This window comes from Gracilinanus agilis, chromosome 5 (genome assembly GCF_016433145.1).
Source record: "Gracilinanus agilis isolate LMUSP501 chromosome 5, AgileGrace, whole genome shotgun sequence".
Lineage (NCBI taxonomy): Eukaryota > Metazoa > Chordata > Mammalia > Didelphimorphia > Didelphidae > Gracilinanus > Gracilinanus agilis.
The window spans coordinates 67,482,318-67,508,258 of record NC_058134.1 but is presented as its reverse complement, the minus strand read 5'-3'; the positions used below and the strand labels follow the sequence as shown (position 1 = coordinate 67,508,258).

The window sequence follows — 25,941 nt, the reverse complement described above, 5'->3', positions numbered from 1 at the left end:
TTTTTTTTTAATTTTAAACCCTTAACTTCTGTGTATTGACTTATAGGTGGAAGAGTGGTAAGGGTAGGCAATGGGGGTCAAGTGACTTGCCCAAGGTCACACAGCTGGGAAGTGGCTGAGGCCGGATTTGAACCTAAGACCTCCCGTCTCTAGGCCTGGATCTCAATCCACTGAGTACCCAGCTGCCCCCTCTCTCATTCACTTTTGATGAACTAGCCAACAAAGAAGAATGTAAAAAGGGAAGATCATTGACTTATTGTGATGGCTGAACTACCTGATGACATTTATACCCACTTTCATCTGTCATAAGCATCTTCTATTTTTTCTTCTCAGACATCTTATTTTGTCTTTAGCCAGGAATTCCAAACCATCTGGTGCTATGTTCAAGACCCAGGCTGACTAGTCTAGGATGAGTTCTGACCTTGACAGTAACCACAGAGAAATTTGGGGCCATTTTGAATGCTTTGACTTGAACCTACAGCTCCCAACGATGTCCTGGTCCTCACGTACTGTCTTGGACTTCTGACCACTCACTTTGCTCTGTTCCATGGCATTTATGCTTGCTTAGCATCTCAGTATTTAGAGAGAACCTGTCTGCTTGGGGTTTTGACTCATGGCTACCTGCTCCAGGCTGTGCTCCTAACTCAAGACTTTCTCTTTCATGTCACAAAAACTTCTTCATCCTAGAAGTTCATTCTGTTCCTGGACTTTTCATATTGGTAATAGTCTCTGCTCCTGGGGTGATTTCCTCCAATTAGCCGTTTCCTCCCAGAACCTCCATTTTAAGGAAAAAGCTCAGGCCAGACTTGCTTTTATTCCTTTCTAGGGCTGCACCACTGACTCTCTGGACATTCTCTGCTTTTCCTCTCCCCCCTCCACCCCAGTTATCTTCCCCTCTCCTCACTTTTTAGGAACCTCTTTGTGCAGCCATTCTCTATTAATAAGCTCTTTGAGGACAAAGACTGTCTTTTTATGCTTGGGTTTGTATTCCCACTACTTAGTATAGTGCATAGAAAATACTAAGTGGTTTTTATTATTTTTTTTTGGTAAGACCTAGGGAACAGGAGTTAAGTGATTTGTCTAGGTGACACAGCTAGGAAATTTCTGATGCCAGATTTGAACCCAGGTCCCTTTGGCTCCAGGCCTGGTGCTCTACACCTAGTGCTCCCTAGCTGCCCCACACTAAGTGATTGTTAAATCACTATTATTTATATATCATTGGAAAATAACATTTATAGATTTATTTATAAAATGACAAAATACATTAATATATAACTGACTATATAATTATACTATATAATCACATATAATATAATATATCAACATATATTTACAAAATATATATCATATAAATCATTATTAAATGCTTATTGTTGGATTCTAATACTCAATTCCCAATTTATCACCTAGTTCTATATTCAAGCCTCTGTCTGACAACCAGTTTTAGGGTCCTGTTTTCACAGCCATTCTTTCTTTTATCCCATGCTTCTAGCCTTCTTTCAGTTCTGGTTTGAATTCTCCATGATCTCAATCTGCTACCCACAGTCTGTGTTGTGAGTAGGAAATTCAGAGTTCTTAAGATCATAGACCTAGGGCTAAGGAACCTTAGAAGTCCCTCATCCAAGCACTGCATTTTGCAAATACGGAAGATGGCAACAAGAGAAATAAAATGACTTGGCCAAGATCACACAAGTAGGTGGCAGAGTTGAGAATTGAACCCAGGTCCTTTGACTCCAAATGCTTCTTGGTGATCTGAGAAGTACACCATCCCATTCTGGCTATACTTCCAGCATCTGGGGAATGCTGTCTTTGTCCTTCCTATTTCCTGATTGATTACAAACTTTAGGAAAATCAGGGAAAGGCAAAGATAGCTCTGTTTGGGATGATAACAAGAGAGACATTCCAATTCCCTAAAGTTGTCACATCTCCACCTTTATTATACTACTTACTTGCTAGATTGACTGGATAAAATGCTGCTTCAATGTGGTAGAAAGTGCTAGGCTTCGAGTTAGGAAGACTGGGTTCAAATCCTGCCTCAGGCACTAGAAGTGTGACCCCGGGGAAGTCACAACTTCTCATTGGCTTAGCTCTTTCTTCTGTAAAATGAGGGGTTGCATTCAATAATGTCTCTTGTCTCTTTCACCTCTAAATCTGTGATCTCATAATCCTTTTTCTAAAAAAAAAACTCTTACCTTTTGTCAGTATCAGTTCTAAGACAGAAAAGCAATAAGGACTAGTGTAATGGATAATAATGTAATGGATAATACGATGATGATGGTAAAGTGAGTCACCAGGGGCCTGGGAACCAGTAACTAAACTAGCAGGAGATTTTGAAGTAGTTGATGACAGAGATGAGCAATCTCAGCTGAGGTGCCCAGTGAATCTCCACTGCCAACTGTAGGCTCCTTTAAGGTGTTAAGTGGGTGGCTCCTCCCTGCTGAAGTAACTGCCTTCCTATTTGGTGAGAGCAGAACCCAGCAGGAAATGGGACTCTACTTCCTGGCTACAATGGAGGCTTAGCTTCCACTTCACAGCAACTTCAATTCCTCAATGTTCCCTCCTCTCCTTAGTCTCCCTAGCCTTGGTAAAGTTGAAGGAATCACAGGGACTCACAGATCTAGGATAAGGGATTTATTTAAAATTGGAAGGGGAGGGTTGAGGCGGACATGATTGGGGATGTAGACTCGAAACTACCACACCACACCAATCCAACTATCAAAGATTTGGAAGTAGGTCTTGATCAATGACACATGTTAAAACCAGTGGAAAAGTGCATTGGCCATGGCAGGGGGGATATCAAGGGGTGAAGGGGAAAGTAAGAGCATGAATTATGTAAGCATGTTAACTTTTCTAAAAAATAAATATTTTTAAAATTTAAAAAAACTGGAAGGGGAAAACTAAGGTTTAAGGTCTCATTAAGCTGTTGCTAGGGGCAACTGCCAAGTGTTGGCAATGGACCTGGAAGGTCAGGTCAGGCTGAGGGAACCAGCCCTCAGCCAGAGACACTGGCCTGATATTATTTGGTTCACCAGCTAAACAGATGAAGTTGTTGATCTGTTCTAGGGATGTCCCTAACCACTAGGCTACTCTGAAGTAATTCCTGCCCACATTATACAACCCACCTCCCTTCAATCCCTCCCTGGGTTCCCAAGGGGAAGTTAGGAGTAGCTGGGTGTCTGGGTGAGGTCAAGGAAATCCGAACCCCAGGTTGGGTTTGCAAGGCTTTAATATAGTCACAGTCCAACTGACAGCTCCTGAGATGGCACCTGCCAGGCCAGAGTTCCATTCTGCTAACTGACAGGATTGCCTAGGGTAATATTGCAAATGCAAGAAATCCTGCATTACACTAGGCAGTGAGGTTAGTGACTTGTCCAGAGTCTTATAGCTAGGAAGTGTCTGAGGCCAGGTCTTTTGAACCCAGGTCTTCCCAACCCCAGTCCTGGTGGTCTATCCACTGAGCCACCTCACTGTTCCTGATCCTATAGGTTTGAGGACCAAAAAATTAGATGCTTGGAACACCTGTTGCAGTCATCTTCCAAATGTGTGCCCATTTGTTAAAGAGTTCTAGGTGTATACTGAGGAAGAACAATTCAAAACACACAGTCTGCATGTCATCTTTGAAAGCTGAAGTCATAGGCACTAGAATGAGTCAGTTAAGTGTGGCAAGAGATAATCAGCAAACATTTTTAAGTACCTTCTCTGTGCCAAGCATTGTACTAATGATAAAAAAGAAGCCAAAAGATAGTATTTGCTCTCAAGGAATTTGTTCACAATCCCAGTGTTGTAAGAGAAATTTGGAGGTTATAAGATCATAGATTTAGGGTTTGGGGTCCTTAGATATCACTAGTCCCACCCCTGCATTTTTCAAATAAGGGATGTAGGTTTGAATTCAAATTCTGTTTCTGATATTTACTAGCTGTATGACCCTGAGTAAGTCAATTAACCTCTGCCTACCTCAATTTTCTTACCTGAAAAATGGGGATAAATATAGCATCTACCTCCCAAGGCTGTGAAGATCAAATGAGATAATATTTGTAATGTACTTAGCACAGTGCCTGGCTCATAATAGGTGTTCAATACATCCTCCTTTTATTACTTCCTAAAGACAACATGTTGTGTTCAAGTGTTCTTGTTGAATATTGACGTAGCATGGATGCTTTAACAAAATCACATCATTTAGGAATATGCCTACTTGTCTAGGGAGTAGGATAGAATGAATATTAAATTTAAAAAATTACTTATTTTTGCAAAACACAGAGAGGCCAGGATAAATAATTAAGTATTCAAAGATTTTTTTTTAAATGGAGATGATTCCTTATTCTAGGCTACGTCAGACAGATTTCTTTTTTCATCTGCCAACACTCTGTGGCTGTTCCAAGCGAGTGAGAATCTTTGGCTCATCTCAGGACAGGACACAATATAACTTTCAGTTATTCCTTGTTAGAGTGAATCTGATCATTATTGTAGAGGAGGGAGAAATCAAGCAATTTTGTCAAAGTTAAAAGGCAATAAGCAAAAAGGTGTGACAGCCTTTTAGGTACCTATGAGAAACATAAATTCCAGTGAGATCCCCAAGGCTTTTGGGAAGTCAATGTGTCCATTTTAAAACTGAAACTTAGTTTCTCAATTGCAATTTGAGACAATTGTCTCAATGGAAACCACTGATTCTGACTGTTAGAGACTCACTTGATCTTATAGTCAGAAGAGAAAGAAAGAAAGAGCAACTGGTAGGTGATGGGAAAAGTCCTAAGCAAGTATTTTACAACTATCTCATTTTATCCTCACAACTACTCTCAGAGGTAGGTGCTATTGTTAGCCCCATTTTACATATGAGGAAACTGAAGCAAATAGGAGGTTAAGTGGTTTGCCCAAGTTACATAACCAAGTAGGTATCCGAGGTGGGATTTGAACTCAGGTCTTTCTGATTTCCATTTCTAACAATCTATCCACTGCCCAATAGTCCACCTAGCTGCACTTCAGGATATTTTACCCCGGGATGTAATTCTTAAGAATCACTTGATTTTCATTCAGTTTCTTTGGATTGTATTTTTAGTCACCCTCTATGAGTGGCCTTACATTTACATGGCTAGAGGCAAATGTGGAAACAACTCAGTGATGGAGAAATAACTTTTAAATTCTAGTTTTAAAAAGCATTTTATTCTGGTGTTACATTATGTAGCTGCTTTTTATTCTTATGGGATACAATTTTTACCATTTATTTTAATCCATATGGTAATAATTTTAGACACTTGATACCATTTTGTTTAATTTTCTGCTAACTTCTTGACAACAATAACACAAAAATAAAGAAACATTTATCAGTATAATGCTAGAGACTGCACATGATCAATAGCTGTAAGCATTCTAAAGGAGAAAATAATTACTATGTTATATACCACAAAAAGCAATTTAATTTTTGGTCCTCAGTATACATCACTGAATTACATATTGTTAGATCATCCAGTCTAAATGTGGCATTTGCATTGTAATTGAGAATCAGAAGATCTTCAGTATATCGCTGGGTATAATGAAGTTGTTTGAGAAACTGTCAAACAGGGCAGCTAAAGAGCCAGGTCTTGTGTAGTTAGAATGTTGTACCCCAGGACTACATTCCCCAGAATTCCTTTCCTCTCTCCATCCCATTGCGTGCTCACGTTTTGTACATAGTTGTGTGTAATCCTGCCCTCACTCTCTCTTCTGGTGGCTCTGCCCTCTCCTCTCCTGCGTGTGCGGGCTGTGGAAAGTTCTTTCTTTACTCTAGCTTTTTAAATTTCCCTTTACTTCAAGTTATCATTGAAACATCTTATTAAATAAAATACTTGGAATTATTGTATATTAATTTTTAAGCTTATGGTCTGGAGTCCAGGGATCCAGGATTTAAATCTGACCTCAGACATTTCCTATCTGTGTGACTGTTGGCAAGTCACTTAACACTCATCGTCTAGCCCTTACCTCTCTCTTCTGTCTTGGGACTGATACTTAGTATGGATTTTAAGACAGAAGGTAAGGGTTTAAAAAAAAAAGAAATTGTCAAGGGCACTCAGTTTAATTACTACATGTAAAACTCAGTTTTAGCTACCATTCATACCTATGTAGCTATTGAAAACCACCCAAATTTTATGAACCTCCATTAGACATGACTGACTAAAAAGTGTCGGAAGTTTGCCTTTTACTATTTAACAAGGTAGCTTCTCTGTGTACTGAATACCGCTATAAAAGTGGTAAAAATTCTAAATGATGTCTGGATAAAGAGAAAGGTGAACACTTGTGCTGTCATCTAATTCCATTACTAAGGTTTCTATTGTCGGCTCAGCAATAGTGTGATTTATCTCAAGGCACATCTGAGTTTATGTATTAATGACTCACTAATAAGTTCTTATGCTACAGGTAAACGGTGCTCAGCTTTGGGTTAGGAAATTGTTGTTTAGTGATTCTGTCAGGTCTGACTCTTCATGAACTCATTTGGAATTTTCTTGGGAAACATACTGGAGTGGTTTGCCATTTCCTTTTCCAGTTAATTTTACAGATGAGGAAACTGAGGCAAATGGAATTAAGTGACTTGCTCAGGATGGCACAGTTACTAAGCATCTGTGGTCAGATTTGAATTTAGGAAGATGAGTTTTCCTGACTCCAGGCCCAGTAACCTATTTCCTGAATCACCCAGCTGCCCCTAGAAGGGTTAGGAAAACCAGAGTTCAAATCCTACCTCCAATACCTACTTGTCATATGAACATGGCCAATTACTTCATATTTCTCACCCTCAGTTTCTTCTTCTGCAAGTGAGAGGATGACCTCTGTAGGAAGCCAGATTTTTAAATCTTTATGATTTATAAAGAGAGCTCTACTGTAAAATTTAAAAAAAAAGATCAAATTTTTGTGGAAACTTTGATTCCTTAATTTGATTGTGCTACAAAATGCTTCCATCATTTAATTCTTTTGTGATTTCTGTAAATAGGTCAAATACAATCAATGCATAATTTGACTGACCAAAACTGTGAATCAGCCCTGCCACATGTTTATGTCTCTTCTTCCTAAAGCATCAGAGACACAAAAACTCATTTTGGGAAAATGTTGAAGATAAGACCTATATTGATTGCTTTCTAACTCTGTTTTTTCTTGATGAGAATGTAGGAAGGAAGAAACAAGCATTTATTAAATGTTTACTGTGTGCAAAACACTATGCTAAGTACTGGGGATCAAAATAGAAAAAAAAAGGGAGTAACTGGGTAGCTCAGTGGATTGAAAGCCAGGTCTAGAGATTGGAGGTCCTGGGTTCAGATCTAGTCTCAGATACTTTCTCAGATACTTCCTAGCTGTGTGACCCTGGGCAAGTCACTTGACTCCCATTGTCTAGCCCTTACCACTCTCCTGCCTTGGAACCAATAAATAGTATTGATTCTAAGGCAGAAGGTAAGGGTTTAAAAAAATAGAAAAACAAAACAATTTCTGTTCTTAAGATGCTCATATTCTAATGGGAGGGATAACATATACAAGTAGGTAAGCCACATAGAAAATAGAGAAAAATTTAGACAAATAAACATCATAACTAAAACCAAGAGCTTTATGTACAAGTTATGCTTTCAAAGTAATATGCAGGTATTATAATATATGACAATGGAATGTTAATAACTTTAATCATTATGGAACTTAATTGTAGCTATATCTCAAATAAGGGGGGGATAAGGGATGGTAAAATTCACAATAGCAAGCACTCAACAAATATTTCTAGAAAAAAAATTTAAAGTCTAATTTTGGCTAATCGGGATTTTCTTACACTAAATCTTCCAATAGGAATAAACAAGCAACATTTTCCTGAATTAAATTTTGTAATCCCTCCTTTCCCATCATCCAACATAATGGTAAAACAACCAAAAGGGATATAACAGAAGAGAAGAGGAGAAAAAGCTAAGGAATTTGGCAATACAGGAATTGAGCACTTAGTTTAGAATAATTAAAAAGGCAATTCCCCATTTTGATTCTGTGAAAGATAAAATGGAATACAATTTCTTGTTTTCTTGGTAGATCAAAGATATCTTCACAAATAAAAGGTAACTGATCCCCCTCCCAATAAGACCAAATGGAAATAAAAAGGATAAAGTGACTTTGGTATCCATCCAAAATATAAACGTCTACCAATTCCATTAAGCTGTTTATAAAATCACTCTTTAGATTAATATTGCACCAATTTTAAAAAGATGCATATATTGGTCTGGTATATATTCAGAAGAATGAGGCTGTGTGTCTAGAAACCATTTGGATTGAATTTATTCATGAATTCAATTAAACTAATGGTCAATCCAGTCAAACAAGGAATTGTTTTTAACTAACTTAAAACATAAACAAGAATTACTTGGCAGAAATGACAAAGTAATACCGTTTTGATTTCGTGCACACACAGGGAGTTAATCAATAAACATTTATAAATTGATTCTGTGTTGCCTATCTTTATAAATTCTTCAAATGCGGAGATTGTTGGTTATCTTAATTTGAATGGTACCCTGCCCAGAGAGGTGCATAATAAATTAATGGTAATGATGAAGATGAATTAGAAAATATAAAGAAAGATAGCTGATCCACAGTTGGATTCTGGTAATTAGCAAAGTAATTATTTTTCTTGCACTGACACCTTTCTACTTGTGCAAGTTGTAGAGGAACTTTTTGGGCCACAAGTGTGATCATTTATTCTGGAGAAGAGGTACAGAATGCTTAATGATTCCTGATGGCAGACTGACTTGGAAGAGTAATAATCCTTCAGCTGCACATTTGGTGCAAAGCAACATTATTTCTTCTCCAATTTCTTTGCTTTCTGTTGCTAATGAAAAATATTCCCCCTAAAAATATAAAATCCAATATCTTTTAAGCTGTCAGATGAAGAATGTTCGTCTATTCCCAGATGAATGTAGACAAGGCTTCCTGTCCAGCATGCAAAATTCATTTTAAGATGCTTCCATTACAACTGGGAGATGGCATGCACATGTCTGACAAGCCCAAGTTTAGGAAATCTTTTCAATCTTCATTAAAACATAGGCTGACATGTAAATGTAATATCTATTAAAGATGAGCTAGAGAGAAACAAAATATCGATACACATTGGATTTTGTAAGGCAGCTAGTTGTCTTGGGATTAGAACACCAGATGTGGAATAGGGAAAACCTGAATTTGTATCCTGACTTAGATGATAGGATTACGTAGCTGGGTGAGCCTGGATAAGTCAAGGCCTCTCTTAATCTCAGTTTCCTCATCTATTGTAGTGAGAAAATAATAACACCTGCCCCATAGGGTTATTGTGAGGATAAAATGAGCTAATATATGGAAAAATACTTTGTAAACCATAAGACACGTATTTAAATGCTGTGTTATTTTATTATTATCTGCATGGTCCTGGGAAATCACATAACTTTTCTCAGCCTCAGTTTTTTCATGTGTAAAATGGGGATAATATAACTTCTATCTCACAAGGTTGTGTGGAGGATTGAATGAGATGGGTGAAGAACTTTGTTAAGAGCTATGTAAATGTTAGCTAATGTTTGAAAAAGTGAGACAAAGGACACTGGCTGTCTTCGTGTAATATTTAAGTACTTAATGATATACCAAGCAAATGTATCACCGCAATACAATTGAATTTTTTGTAGTTAACCATTGCCCATCATCAAAAAATGTATTCCTTTGGGTAATTGTATCTTCAGGAAGAACAACAAAGGAACATGCTCTCTGAATTGTTTTTCTGTACCTAAAGGTTTATTTCCTCTACAATTAAGTCCCCCCACCCCATCCCATATAGCGGTCATGACATATTGCCAGGTGTACTATAATTAAGAAGGGACAACAAGTAAAAGCAGTCCTCTTCACCTAATCCGAGGACAAATAATGTAATGCAGGTGATGTCTTCTCTGCACTTAGAATCAGAACAGCATTTGTTATCAGTTAAATGGAAAATGGCATTGTTCTCAGCTACAATGCAGAAGCACTTAACTCTTACCAGTTTGGATTTAATGTGAACATCAGAGCAAATACAAAAATAAGTAGTCTACGGATTGCTATCGCTTTAGTGCCCAGTTTCATAATTGGTAGAAAGCTTTCTCTGTTCATATTACAGACAAGTTGATTTTGTGCTGAACTAACTTACACGTTACACATGTGAATGGGAACATTTTTCTTCATACCTCACATCAGAGGTGCTAGTCCTTCTTGAATAACCACGTACCACAAACAACTGGTACTAATTTGGGGGACCCATTTTTGTCCCCTAGGCTAACCAAAATCAAAAAGTATATAATGTCAGTTGTAGGGCATCTTAGTGACCATTTAATCCAGTTCATATCTGGAAAAGAATTTCTTCTACCTACATAACTAACAAATAGAACCCAACCTTTGTCTATAGGCTTCCAAAGCAAGAAGCAGCCCATCCCACTTTCAGACAGTTCTATTCATTAGGAAGCTTTTCCTGAAATCAAACCTAAATTTGCCTCTTTGTAGTCCTACTAGAGTCAGGAAGCCTTTCCCAGTCCTCTTCATCTCAGTGCCTTCCCTTAGACCATCTTCAATTTATTCTGCATGTATCTTGTTTATACCTAGTTATTTATATGTCATATTTCTCATTAGACTGTGAGTTCCTTGAGAAAAGGGACTATATTTTTTGCCTTTTGTTGCATCCACAGCACTTTAGACAGTTCTTGGGTTATAGTAGGTGCTTAATAAATGCTTGCTGACTTGTTGACTATTGCACTTATGCTCTTTGGGGCAAAAAAGAGCACATCTAGGTGATCATCTTTCAGATACTTGAAAGTAGTTCCCAGCTTGTTCCTCTGCCCCTGTCTGTCCCCAGCCCCTTCAAACATTTTGACATATGCACATAGTTAGGTAGCAAATAATTCATTTCTTGTACAGGGTCACAAAAATACTAAGACAGATTAGAACTCAGACCTCCTTGACTTCAAGTCCAGTGCCCCAACCATAGAAGGCATGTTGCTGCTCTTGGTCTAGGATTCTTCCCATTATGTACCAATCCATTCTGTGCTTAATTAACACACTGCCTGAACGGAGCATCAGAAGGAATATTGATCTTTTCCTTTGGTCCTACCCCTCTCTTTGTTCAACAAATCACATTAAGACTCTAACATGAAGGTGTCTTGTATTAGAATCAAACTGATAAAAGTAGAGGAGGAGAAAACATAAGGAAAAAAGAGACAGGAAGCATAGGTGAGAGTATCTTTCTAAAGGATGCTAAAGCAGTTTCCTGCCCCAAAGAAGTGACCCCAAATTAAGATCTCTCCCAAAAAACAGAAATGTTGGCTTCCCTAGTCCCTCTAATTTCTAGCCCAGACTGCAGAATTTTACCTGAAAAACAGTGATGAGAAGGAAATCGTCTATTAACTGGCTTGATTGGTGGTTGAATGTTTAGGTAAACAGGCTTTAGCTGGTGCCACAAAATAATTTCATTCAGTTTTTTCTGCAGAATGAAATAGTCTTCTGATAACTTTGATATCTAAAAAGAAAGTCATGTTTTAGGTTACATCAAGAAAAAAGGAACCGACATTCCATGTTCCTGGTAGTGGTTTGATAAATTGCTTCCTGCCAGTTTTCTCCTTTACAGTCATTCTGTCCCTTGGCTTCTTTTTTTAATTTTTTAATTTTTTAATTTTATGTATACCATGATGAATCAATAAAGTTATCACTACTCCAAATCCTGTTTTCCTTTTATGAACATCTATATTCAATGTTATTTTTCATCTCTATTTCCTGGATTTCCTATAATCTTTGTTCCAGTTTCGCCCTTCAGCTTAAACTCACTAAGGGAGTTTAAGCTTAAGGAAGTTTCATTTTAAGGGAATGTAAGCCCTTTGAGGGCAGGGACTATTCTGTTTGTTTTTTTTTTTTCCTTTGTATCATTATCACCTAGACTAGTGCCTCTCAAGGAGTCTGTTTTTAGTAAAAGCTTATTTAATTGAACTGAATTGAATTCCTGGCTAAATCTAAAAGTCTATTCCTATTTCTGTGGTCTTGTTGACCCTATCTTCTGTCTGTGACATTGCTAACTGCTATTTTCCTTCTTGGCACTTTTAACTTTGGCCTACTAAGCCATTCTCTTCTGAGATTTTTTCCTCTGAGCCATCAGGTATATTTCCTCAGTCTTACTTGGACTTACAGGTCCATCAACTCTTCCTTTCCTCTACTTGGATTCATTCTGGGAGCTTTTCCACTGTCTTCAGGTACCAGTAGCCTCAGGATGTCTTTCTAAATCTACATTTCTGGTCCCAAATTCTTGGTTTCTCCTTTGAGACTAGGTTTCCTAGTGGTTTTATATTCCTTACCTTTAGAAGAAGAAAAGTCAGGGATATTTAAAATGTTACTTAACCTTTTTTTTTTCCAGAGTAGGTAGTGTATGTATTGTATTAGCTTCTCCAAATGGATGGAAAACTTTTATATCAAAATGAGTTCAAGAAAAAAAACCACTTGAATAATTTTATGGAGCTTTGTGAGAAAAGTCGCAGATATTCAGTATACTCCTTAAACTTCTGAGTAAGCCTCAGAGAGCTCTGCGACCTGTTCTTTTTCACAATATGTATCCCAGGCAAGGACAAGATACTGGGATGTGGGGATTATTCACTACTCTAATTCACTATGGCATATGCAATACTCATTATCTTCATTGATTATGCATCATAAAAATGAATCTAATTTCCCTTTTTCCTTTAGAAAATGATCCTTTTCCTTGGTCCCTCTTTTCCTCCTTTCCCTCCATGGAGCCAAGACTTTCATATCTACAGGTTCTATGCGTCAAAATCAAACTGAAAAAAGGAAAGGAGGAAAAAAGGTAAGAAACGAGGAAATCAAAGTGAATTTGCCCAGGATCACCCACTAGGTAACTGCAGAGCTGAGGCTAAAACTCGGGTCTCTTGTCTCCCATAATCAGCTTATTTATTTAATTATTTCTATGTCATGTTGACTTACAATTGTGTATCTATTAGATACTTAGGAAAACTTCCTCACAAATATTAGGATGAAGTATCCTTCCCAGGTGATTTGCCACATCTTCAATGAATAGGCTTTTCTCTAGAGTCTCTTCACAGGCTCATAGCAACTAAATCTGAACTCTGACTACCATCCTTGTTAAAATGTCATCTTAAATACTTTGAGGATATTGTGAAATCAAATATTTGAGGCAGTAAGGTCTTTTGGCTCTAAATCACAGTCTTGGGGGTTATGATGCAAGATTCCAATCAATAATTTCAAAACGTGAAAGCAATATCTATTATCAATTATCAGCATTCTACTTGTCATTATGAAAACAAACCATTAATGCCATTACTATATAAAAGGATCCTTATTGACCCCGAATAATTGTCAATTAGTTGGGTTACAAAGTAAATATATATTTGAACATACTCATTTTCCTATTTCACTATGTGGCTTCTTTCTTTTAAAGGACAATGTAGTACAACCTTGGGAAAATTACTAAATCCCTATGAGCCTCAATTTCCTCATCTTTAAAATGAGTTCAAAAATACTTGAAGTACCTACTCCTCATTATGTTGTTTTGTGAGAATAAAATGAGAAAACATAAGTAAATTGTTGTGTAAATCTTAATGATCCCTATAACTCATGGGTAACATCAGCATCAATGACCTCCCTAATATTGTTTTTTAAATATAGTTAGTTTTATGAATAGCACAGATTTTTACCAGGATATAAATGAACCTGTCAACCTACCTGTTTTGAAAAAACAGCCAACTCAAAGGCTTCTTTCTCTGAGATTGTTTTTAAATCCTTCTCATCTCTTGCCTTGATATTAAAACTTCCTCCATATTTTACTGAATAGGAATATGCATTGTTAGTGTGCCTTCCTATGTCTGGTTTTCCTGAGGCAAACTCTTGTTTTTTAATAGAAGAAGAGGGCTTTCCATCCCTTAACTGTTGTCTTCTTCTATAGCCCCGATATTTGCTCTGAATGAACACTGCGGCTTTATCTTCTTCCAAGTCTTGCTTCTTCTGCTCAACCTGTTTTTCTTTCTCTTTCATATACTCTTGTTTTAATTCTGTCTTCCTCCCTTTGGGAATTATTGCTTCATGCTTCAAATGGTTTTTCTCCTGGCCATGCTTTGAATTATTCTGGATAAAGGAAGATGATCGTCTTTCTTTCCTTTTACTGTCCTCACATGGATACCTTAAACTGAGACTAAGTTCCAATGGTTTTTTAAACGAACCCTGGTGGGGGTCACAATTTCGGAATTGATGTCCCATATAGTTTGGTTTTTCTGATGTACTTTTCTTTTCTGAATATACCATTTTTAGCTCCTCAAACTTCTTTTCTTCATGGTAGCCCTGGGAGTTCATCTGAATCACAGCAATGTTTTTATCAGATGTCTCTATCTTAGTTACAGCTTCCTGATCCTTTTGACCATTTGGTTTCAGGCTGCTTACTTCTGGCTTAATGTCCTCTATTAGACCTTCTTGCTGAGGTTCTTTCTCACATGTATGATTTATTTGACATTCTTTGGAGTTATTCTGGATGCCATCGATGGCCTCTTCTTTAGCCTTTAAACTAGATGCTCTCATAACAGATACACTTCCTTTATCATGGGGAGATTGATTGAATGCTTCATTAGGAGGAACCACATTTTCAGAGTATTCCTTCTCCACAATGAAGTCCCTGTATAAATTACATTATATCAGAGTATGCACATAAAAATAAATACATTTCACATGGTAATATCTAGGTACTAAGTAATAAGTATTTTATAAGCCAGAAGAGGGAAGAGGATAGAAGGAAATAAGCATTTATTCAGCATCTACTATGTGTTAGGCATTGCGTTAAGTTACATTAAAGAAATGATCTCATCTCATCATGTGAGAACCCTACAAAGTAGGTATTATTATAATCTTATTTTTATAGATAAGGAAACTGAGGCAGACATCAGTTAAATGACTTGCTCAGGGTCACACAACTAGTGAGTGTCTGAGGCTGGACTTGAAATCAAGACTTCCTAACTATCTACTGTATCACCAACTCAAAGCGCAAACCTAGGGAGTTACATTAATGAAATTTTTTTTTTCAAAAATCATTTCCATATAGGCAAAGAAAGTGGTAGGAGGAGTAAAAAGAATTCTGGGCTTGGAGTCAACAGAGAGACTTAGACTCAAATTCCACCAATGTGCTTACTAATGGAGTGACTATAGGCAGGCTCTCTGCTGGACCTCAGTTTCCTCCTTTGTATAATGGAGTCAATAATAGTGTGTAGTACATACTCTCAGAGCTGTTGTGAAGATTAAGCAACATATTATCTATAAAATATTCTGTATAATTTAAAGTCCTAATTCAAAATCAGTTTTAAAGAAAACCAAAAGAATAATTTGACAGTGACCAATCAACTAACATGTATATTGAAAAGTTAATCCCTTTTTCGAATGCTAGCACATATCTGTATTTTATTAAGGTCTATCAATTCCAGTTCATTTCCTTCATTATAGATTTTCTTAGAAAAAGAAATGCCTACAAAAGAGATATAACATCAAATATATCTAAATATGGCCCCAAAGCCAACTGTATAAACCCTTCATCCCCACCAAGTTGTCTTGCTTTCCTGTCAATGTACTTAGAGCCCCCTGAGCTCAGGCCATTTTAGAAAACGAAGGAACAATAATGTAACTCCCAGACTTCCCTATTCCATATTTTCATTAAATAATCTTCATTATCCTCACTTTTTCTATGTTAGTTTTCTTTCAGTGTGAAGAATATGTATTCCCTTCTACCAGTTACTCACAAGTGAGATTTTGGAGGGACAACCATAAAAAGATTCAGCACCTACAACAGCATCTTGCAAAACGTGATGACTTGCTTTGCCTTCGTTGGCAAAGGTCTGATGAGACAGCATGGCATAATAGAAGAACAGATCTATGGTATCACTGGTGTAAGTACTCTCATTGTTGAATCCCAATGCAGATTGGCAGCTCACCTACATCTTCTAGCTTTAGAGAGGATAAATCAATTGTCCTACAGTTAAGTAACCATAGCATGTGTCAGAAGCAGGAATTGAATCCAAGTGCATCTAGTCCTTGAGTCACTGTGCCATGCTGCTTTACCTTCATTAAAGGTGAAGGTCACATAGTGCATAGAGGAGAAAGATTCAAATCTAGGTTCTTTGATTCTAATCCCATCATGCTTACATAATGCCATACTGTCCCATCAGTCAGTAGTCCCAGAACTAAACAGGAACCAAGGAGCACTTATAAATCCTATATACTGTGCCAATAATTGGATATTTCCAAAATAACTTGTAGTTATATTTTCTAACACCTGAAAATGTCATCAGTGTAGCATTAAAATATCATAACAATTCAGGATGGACCCATGAGGCCATGGTGAGCAAGGTATAAAGGGACAGAGAACAAGGTACAGAGGAAAGAGTGCAGACTCTAGAGTCAGAGGAATTTGGTTCAAATTCTGCCTCTTATACTTATTCCCCGTGTGACCTTGAGAAAATCCCTTAAGTTCCTCAGCTTCCATTTTTTAGTCTGTAAGATGGGAGAGTGTGAGGATAGTACTAGATGACCTTTGAGGTCCTTTGATCTTTAGATCTCTCGACGTGTGATAGAAAAAAAAGACAAAATGAACAAATAGTCACAACAATAGACATGACTCCCAAAAGCAAACTGAAATTCAGTAACTTGGCAGGGGTAGGGGGAGATTGTCCAGGAGGGTGAAGAACAGATCTCTAGTATTACTGGTGTTAAGTACTCTCAATGTTGAATCCCAATACAGATTGGTAACACCCCTGCATCTTCTAGCTGTAGAGAGGATAAAAAAATTGTCCTACAGGTAAGTAACCCTAGTATGTACCAGAAGCAGGAATTGAATCAAAGTGTAGCTAGTCCTTGACCCACTTTACCATACTGTTTCACCTTCATTAATATTAGATGCAATGCCATGAATCATATTTGTAGAAAAAATTATTAATTTTTTGCACATTAATGGATTTTTCAAATTTAAATGGGAAGTTCTCCACTGAAAGCTTTCTCTGATGCTACATTGTGTCACTGAGGTGACCCTGTTTTCTTAAATCAATGCTGATGAACTGTAGAATTAAGGAAGATATGAAAATTTTAAAAACTGCCCTTTAACAGCTTGTATTTATCCTCCAAGGATTATTTTAGTTAAATTTGGAGAAGCTGGTCACTTAAAGGCTGGTGATGATTTTTTTTTTCAGCCACTGTAGCTTGTGGAAGTTGTATACAAAGGTGTAGAGGGGTTAGGACTTTTACCTACATTGAGGCAATCTTGACTTCTTTTGCATATGTTAGGGAACACACTATTGGGAAAGGATTACTATACCTTTTTCTTTCAAAGCTGAACTTTCTTTCAAATTCCTGGTCACGAATCTGGAGAGTTGCTACTTCCTTTTCCGTCTTTTGAGCCATCTCTTTCCTTTGTTTCCTGACCAGATGCCCTCGTGCAACTAATTCAAATTAAAACACATATTTAATTTTAGTAATTATGTAACTAAGGAACACTACTTAGAGAAACACAAACATTGATTGTGTTTTATTGGCTACATGGTCACAAAATTAAACACCAGCAGAAGAAATTGAAATTAAGGGCCCCAAGAAAGGCAGAAGAGTCTCCAGATGGTGGTGATAATCGAAAACCATCACTGAGACTTTCCAGGTGACAAGTTATGACATTTAGAGAACACTGGTATATACACAGTTACAGAGAGGCTTGATTGCAAAGGCAAACATTATCCTATATCTCAAACACAAAAGCAGATCTAAAACAACATTGGTAGGCTAGGATGATGCGGGCAGGTTAAGTTGATTAAAAAAAAAGGAAAACTGCTTACTTGTCAGGTATTTGGCAATAAATATTTGCAGTTTAGCCTCGATATACTCAAATTATTTAAGGGAAAGATGGCACTTAAAAAGTGCTCTCTTGGAACCTCTTTAAGCCTCTCAAGTGCTTAGTAGGTATCCTTAATATTATGTTCAATTATTTTTTTTTTATTTATAGTGAATATTGTGGTTAAAGAACCCAGAATTTGCTATTTGGCACTTGATGGTCAAAGGGAGTTAAACAGCAATGAGGTGGAAATCTGAATTTCTTGACTATTAGTTTGATATTCTACGTAACAATATAAATTGTCAGTAAAAAATGAAAATCAAGAAAAAAACACCAATTGAATTGGGATATAAAGTAAATGTAATGATGTAATGTCTACATGCTCTCTATAGTCAATAGAAAAAGGATGCCCTTTAGAAAGGAGAGATTTAATTAACTTGTCAAAAATAATGGAATCATGGGCAACCTTTGCAGAAACAGACAAAATCCAAGTTGTCTGTCGAGTTGAGAATATTGTGAAGCTCGAAGCTATATGATTAGTGAATTTCATCAATGATTCTGTCTTATGTGTTAGGAAATTGCAAAGAAGTAAAAATAAAAAAAGTGTCCTATATTTTAAACAGTCCACCATTAAGTCAAGTCAGTTTAGATTCAGAATAACTAATGCATCAGGATAAGGAAAACCTGTAATTAGATCAAACTATGTAAAAAAAGTATGAATGAGATGTGGTTGATATCAGTATGATCGGATATCAATTGTTAACCCATATCCAAGTCCATCGATTTGTTTACTAAGTAATCAAAGAGCTTTCATGTGTTTACCTGACTGTATCTTAGTAGCACTCTCTTTCCTTTTCTCCTGTAATTTTTTATACCTCTTTGAACCCAAGAATCCTCTGACACAGGCCTGTATCAATATGATCTTGTCAATTTTTTCCTTTCTCATTAAATTCAACTCTTCCACATGATAATATTTAAGGAACACCTTTAAAGAGTTAAGAAAAACAACACACAGAGCAATTATGATGTCTGTAGCTAAAAGGGTCAAGTTTTTATCCTATAAAATGCCTGTATGCAAAGAGCTTTCTCAAGCAGTAGAAAGGATGCATGAATATTAATTGCATATTTTAACATTCATCAAGCTACCTACAAAAACTGCCACATTAGAGCTTCTAACGTTACTATTTAAAATGTTATTATCTATAATTTTGGACTTGGAAAACAATAGGCTGTGAGGCTTTTGCAATTGTTATGATTACAGAAAACATAGTTTGGCACAATATAGATTTAGGGGTCAACAGAATTCAGCCTGATGACCAGTTGGGCCCACCTTCTACATATCTCAAGAGCTGAGAATGATTTTTACAATTTTAAAATTTGGCCTACTACTATAGTTTGCTAGTTCTGACGTAGATCATTGATTAAGAACTGAAGAGACTCTTAAGGATCATCTAATCCAGCCTGATCCTCTTATAGATGATGGAACTGAACCCAGGTGAGGTAAAGTGATTTCTCCCAGGTCTCAGACATCATAAACAGCAAATGATGTCTGTAGCTAAAAGGGTCGAAACTAGATTTGAACTCAGTACATCTGACTCATAATCTATTACTCTTTTTCCACCGTACCCTTCTTTCAGGAGTCAGTCCTTTTGTTGATAATGAACAACTATTGGCTTTATAGAATGGACCAATGGTGTTGGGATCTCTAAAAATTTTATTCTAAAATCTTTCAATCTAACATTAACTGAAGTTAATATATGAAAATAAGACAAAATGACTTTTCCCATAGCTTAATTTCTAAGTTGGAGACAATTAAAACATTCATTTTTCAGGTGAATAAAAAGGGGTCGAAAGAGGTCCACAGACTCATTAGAAAGTCATTTATAGGAAGTCATGGGCGTGTATTCTTTTTGGACATTGGCCTTACTTCAGGCACACCTAAACTGGCATTTTAGAATTGGAAATACAAAATGAAGCAAAGTAAATAAGTGTCTGGAGGACTAAATCTTCTGAATAAAAAAGAACTTATAACCTTTTGGGAACAAGGTGGCATATTTTCCCCCACTGAAAGGTTAAACATTTATTAATAGCTCATTGCAAAGAGATTTTATTTCAGTCGCCAAAAAAGCAGCTTTTCTAATTCAAACCTGACAACTGAGAAATGAGGCCCATTTAACCCTTATGTCAGAATTTTTGCAGAGTTGCTCAAGGTCACACAGGTAGCAAATACTAGAAGCTACTTTCACACAAGAATTCTAATGCAAGAGAATTTGTCTCTATGGGCAAACAAATTAGTACTATACCTTTTGATTAGATCAAGCTTCTAATTTCTGTGTAACTCAAAAGTTGATATATTTAGTTTGTGCTGCTGCTGACAATTCATTTCAAATTCAATTTCCTTAAAAAGGTCATCATTTCTTTTTTTCCCCACAGTATTAGAAATGTCCTTATGTTAAATACATTTATCCATCTTAATGAGTTGGAAAAGGTGAAATGGAAAAATACAAATAGTTTGAAAATGCTACACAAATATCATGAGGGCTCAGACTTTTTGATGAGTTAAAACTCCATTTGTAGTTAAGAATAATTGCTTTCTGACCAGGAGGGCGAACCTTTTTGGTTTTCTTCTTTGTATGCCCAGCACCTGGGACAGTGTCATGTACATAGGATTTAAGCAATTAATGTTGAATTAAACTGGCTATGTTTTTGGATTCTAAAAAAATTGTTATTAAAATATGTGTGTCTGTCTGTTATATGATTGTCATGTGTCCTATTACATAGATTCTTGGACTAGGATAAGAACTAGGTGGGGTGTTTGTCCTGAGATGATTTTCCATTCCATAAAAATGGCTTGGTACAAGCCAGCCTTCCCTTAAAACAGCTTTGTTGACACATGCTTAATATGAAGCACTATGAAAATATAAAATTATCTAGGCAAATACTATGACTGGATTTTGGGATATGAATCTGAAAAGGTAAAATAATTGATTTGAAATATGATTTTCAGTCTTACACTTTTTCCCCTTTGGTATGGGCTTTCATGATATGGGGAACTCCCAATGTAGAAACTCCCTTCTTTGATATATACCAGCAATTTATTCACACTAGAGAGGCATTAGTCAAGATTTGAATCCAGGGCTTCGATAATAACTAATTCTTAGTGTTACATTAACTTTGGAGAGCTTCTCACTCAAAGGTGACAGTAACCATTTTTAGACCTAAGGGCTATAAGTCCCATGGTGGCCAACACATGTTCTTTGTTTTCCAGTCTGGTTCTCTTGCTCCCCGAAATGCTGGGCTTAGCACTCTCTAGGTCTTGGGATTTTATCCTTCCTTTTTTCCTTGGAGAGATATTGGCTATCGGAGAGTAACAATGCAATGCGTCATTTCCCCAAGAGTCTTCTAAATCCAAAGATCAAGCACTACTTATTAAGTTTTACATCTTTCTCTAGGAGTTTAAATAAATAATTATCTGGAAGGATCTGAGATCTGACAGATGGGGTATGTAATAGCAACTTTGGAGAAGATGGAGATCAATTTGAGTGAAAGGATCAGCTCCTGGGTTTTTATAGTGGTAGCAACTATCTCTTGCCCCTTGGCTCCTGCCATCTCGGTAAATCCCAAATTCTATAACTGTCAGTTGTCAACTCAAGTTGATCTCCATCTTCTTCTCCGAGGTTGCTATTATAGGTATGCTAGAAAGGATGCTAGAATTAGAGGATCTAGGTTCAGATCCTGCCACAGCTGCTTACTCCTTATGTGAACTTGTGAAAGTCACTTAGCTTCCTTGGACTTCTTCATATGTAAATTAAGGGAGTAGAACTGGGTGGCCTCTGAGGTTCTATCCCATGCTTTCTCCATGGACATATGAAATATGTGAATATATGCATCACCACCACCACCACCATCACCACCATCATAGTCTTTAAGGTTTGCAAAACACTTTACAATTATTATCACATTATATGCTCAAAAGGATCCTGAGAGATAGGTGCTGTTATTATTCTCATTTTCCAAATGAGGCAGGCAGAGGTTAAATATGTATATACATATACAATATATATTTGGTGGTTATGGGAAGAATGGAATGAAATTTACGCTGAATAAAGGACAATATCACCACTGTGCCAGATCGGAGGCTAAGACAGAGGACTCTGTGATTTCATTGGTTTAGGGAATTCCAAGGTTAGGAAATTTCCTCAACTGAAAATGTAGGGTTTTTTTCTGCAACTTAAAGCCTTAGAAAATTGTTTAGAGCATTGAGAAGTCATGTGACCAAGATCACACTGCCAGTACGGATCAGAGTTTGGGACTTGAATCCTGGGCAGAAATGGAATATTATAAAAGGACCTGAACATTTCAGTTTGACCAGTATGGTCACATGAATTTTTTACAACTCATTTTTGGAACAATTACCACAAAGAAAGGAACCAGTCAGCCTTCCTTTATGTGGGAACATTATTGTTATATTCATTATAGCATCTTTCTTTCTGCAAGCCTTTGAAAGAACATTTCCTTCTGATTCTGGGCTAGCCTCTCAGAGCCAGTGGCATTGTGAAGAATTCCTAACTTTTTGAGGTTGTATGACACAAAAAAGCAGAGCTGCTATTAAAAAGAAAAGGAGCCCTTTAGTTGTCTTACTTTCCATTCCATGGCACTAGCCCTACAGTTATCAAAACACAATTTTATAAACCTCAGATGAAGAGAAATCGTACATCTCTATATCTACACACATATTAAAACATTACTTTGGTTTTTCCAAGAGCCCAGTTATCAAGACCAGCTTGTTCTAAGATGGCAGCGCAGGTTTCAGGGCTTACTGGAGGTTCCTCACTTGATTTGAAGCACAGGATATAGTACCTAAAGCCACAAACAGGTTTGGTTAGTACAGTAAAAAAGGGATTAAGTGTAGATTGCTAATTGACTCCAGTTCTAGACAGATACTAGCCTACTGGGTATAGAGAGGAAGAGAGTTGCCATGAACTCCTTGCAGCTCCTTTCTCTTGCATCCCCAGAACTTAGCACAGTGCCTGGCTTAGAGTAGGGAATTAATAAATGTATATTGGCTAATTGTTGCTTGAGGCAAACTTCAGGAAAAAATACAATGCGGGGCTGAAGAAGAATCTCTTAGAACATTTCTGGGTTCAACTCTGGGTTTTTCTAACTCAGATGAATCAATACCAGTTGACCTAGAATCAAATTGGTTTCAAGGTGAGAATCCAAAGGATTTTTTTTTTACCTCAGAGCTCACTGGTAAGCATTTAACTGTGGGAACACAATAGTAACCCAGAGAACTCCCTCACTCTACAAGAAAATATGGCAGCTGGGCTTAGAGAGGGAGCAAAAAGACCTCTAGAAAGGAGAGGAAGACATTTTCTTCCAGCTTTTCCCCACCTCATGAAGTACTTGGAAAGTAATCCAGAGGAATGGATGAAAGAGTTTCCTTCTACTTTACTCTCTTATTACAGTAGGCCAATGGGAGTTGGCTCCATTTCTTTAATGGAATTTTTCTCGAATGCCCCCTCCATTGAACAACAATGTAGGACTCCATTTAAGAAATGGAGAAGGTAAAAGACTCAGAACTGAAAGGAACTACCAAGATCATCTAGCCCAACTACATTTTACAGACAAGGAAATAGGCCCAGAGTGGTTAAATGTAATGGCAGTGACCACACCACTTCTGCTCCCTCCATTGCTTATCCACCATTGCTACCCTCTTGGAAGGTTGAAAAGCTGGCTTCACTGAGAACAAAATGTATGGGAAGAAGGATGAGAGAAACTCTTCACCAATGGACCATTTGCATATGTCTGCTTTCAAACACTGTCCGAAGTTGCAACCTACCCATTTACTGGGTCTTTTGTATTTCTCACATGCTGGTCATATAATGGGGCAGCCAGGTAGCACAGTGGATAGAGTGCTGGACCTGGAGTCCCAAAGATTTATCTTCCTGAATTGAGATCTGGCCTCTGACTCTTAAAAGGCCCAGGGACAAATCACTGAATCTCTTTTGTTTCAGTTTCCTTATTTGTAAAATGAGCTGGAGAAGGAAATGGTAAATCACTCCAGTATCTTTGCCAAGAAAACCCTAAATGGGGTCATGAAGAGTCAAACACAACTGAAAACAACTGAATGTCAACAACAAAAGCCACATAATCAATAAGAATTTAGGGCTGGATAACATCATGGAAGCCAGAAGGGATTTGGCATTTCTTCCCTGAAGGCTGGGTTAGAAGTTTCTTTATAAAACCTGCATGTAGTTCCCACATGATAATGGAAACCACTTGGTTCATAGTTTATAACAGGCCAATTCTAAGCAAGATACTGACAATCTGCTTTCACTATAGTTTTACTCTGATTTCTCATAATACTTCCAACAACTGAAATTAGTTGAATATAGCTCAAGATTTGAAGGTGTTTCACCACATTACCTCATTTGAGGGTCACAATTACTCCACAGGATGGGTGTTATTATTATTATTCCCATTTAATAGTTGGGGAAACTGAGGTTCACAGAACTTAAATTAATACTTTCTCAGGGCCACATGTTTAGTGTCTGAGATAGAAGTAAAAGCCAATTACATGTTTAGGTTGGAGAAAATAGGATTTAGGGGTGCCCAGGCAGTTACTCTCAATTAAATGACAAGCTTTTAGTGGGGAGAGATTAAATGCTTTTTGCTGGGTTTCAGTAGCTGAAAATGGAAAGGAAGCAGGTTTGAACTGGCCATATAAAAAAGTCTTCCAAATGTAGGGGTGATCCAAAACAGAAATGAATTTCAATTAGTTGGTAATGTTCTCTAACACTTGAGTCTCCAAAAGGAAGCTGGAATGGTCACCTGATGGAGGTTCTAAATGAAGGATTCCCGGTCAGATACTGTTTGGATCAGACATCTTCTGATCTTCCTTTAACCCTTAAATTCTGGGATTGCTCTGGTTGATATGTACTCAGACCTAGCCTTTTATGCAAAGTGAGTTCAGGAAGTGTAATTGCTATTTATAATGTGTTTCTTTGAGACAACATAGAATAGTTCAACTGGAACACATTAACCAAAGGGTCTAACTAATTTATGCATTTCATTTAGAAACACAGTCAAAGCCTAACACCATAGACACTGTACACTTGGGAGAGTATTTGGTCCTATTATCACCACCACAGGACTTTTGCAAAACATTCTATCTTAGATTCCTTGCCAATTTAGAGCAGAGCTTTAAAATAAGAAAGCAAAACATTTAGCAAATGACTTAAAAAAAATAAATGGCCTGAGGTTAGGTCACCTAAGCACTTATTTTTTCATCCTTCAAAGATTCCATTTGCCACCCAATTTTTTCTCCATCTTCACAATAATTTAACATTTTCAAATTAATTTAAAATTCACTGGAGTTTCTGACCTTTCAAATGAGCGATCACCAACCCCAGTTTCCTAAAGAGAACAGGGCTGGCATATTTTGTTTTCATATTAACAAAATGATAACTACTTTGAAAACCATATGATTAGCAGGACTTTCAAGGATGTATACAATCCAGTTTAAGCCAACCTTTCTAGTCTTACTTTTCTTGACTGCCCTACACCAATCATTCACTTTAGCCCGACTAGTCAATTTGCTGTCTTTCAGATACATCTTATACTTCTCTTCCTTAATGTCTTTTCCTATACTTTTACCCATTTCCATATCTAAAATTCCCGCCCCCATCTCTGCAAATGCAAATGCTATCTGCCATACTCCTGGACCCTACTGGTGATACCCTACTGGTTGAGTAATCCCCAGGACATACGATTACAGAATTAATCTCAGATGACTCTAATAGTCATACAAATTCTGCTGACCCTCCTCTGTTTGGTTTTCAAAGACCTTTCTTTCCATCCTGGTCCCAACCTAACTTCTTAGATTCACTGTACATCATCTCTCTCCTTTTCTCTGTGAAACATCCAAAATGACCTTCTCTCCATTCGTCATGGTTACCACTCTATGTCTCATCTCCTTGCCTTTGGATTGTCTGCCTCCATTCCTAGAATGTATTTCCTCCTCACCTCTTCCTTAGAGAATCACCTACTTCCTTCAAGATGCAACTCTAGCATTACCTTCTGCATATTGTATTGGCTCCCTTAAC

At 37.2% G+C, this 25,941-nt stretch overlaps 1 protein-coding gene across 1 annotated transcript in view; it reads right to left on the bottom strand.

The window, feature by feature from the left end:
* LOC123249820 (myosin-IIIa-like) overlaps positions 1-25,941 on the bottom strand; it is a 140,376-nt gene that overhangs the window by 22,856 nt on the left and 91,579 nt on the right. Inside the window, exons 10-11 of the mRNA XM_044678931.1 lie at positions 13,711-14,650; positions 11,338-11,485 (exon numbers count right to left, since the gene is read on the bottom strand). Of these exons, the coding sequence (XP_044534866.1) occupies positions 11,338-11,485; positions 13,711-14,650 (1,088 nt within the window). The remainder of the gene's footprint in view (positions 1-11,337; positions 11,486-13,710; positions 14,651-25,941) is intronic.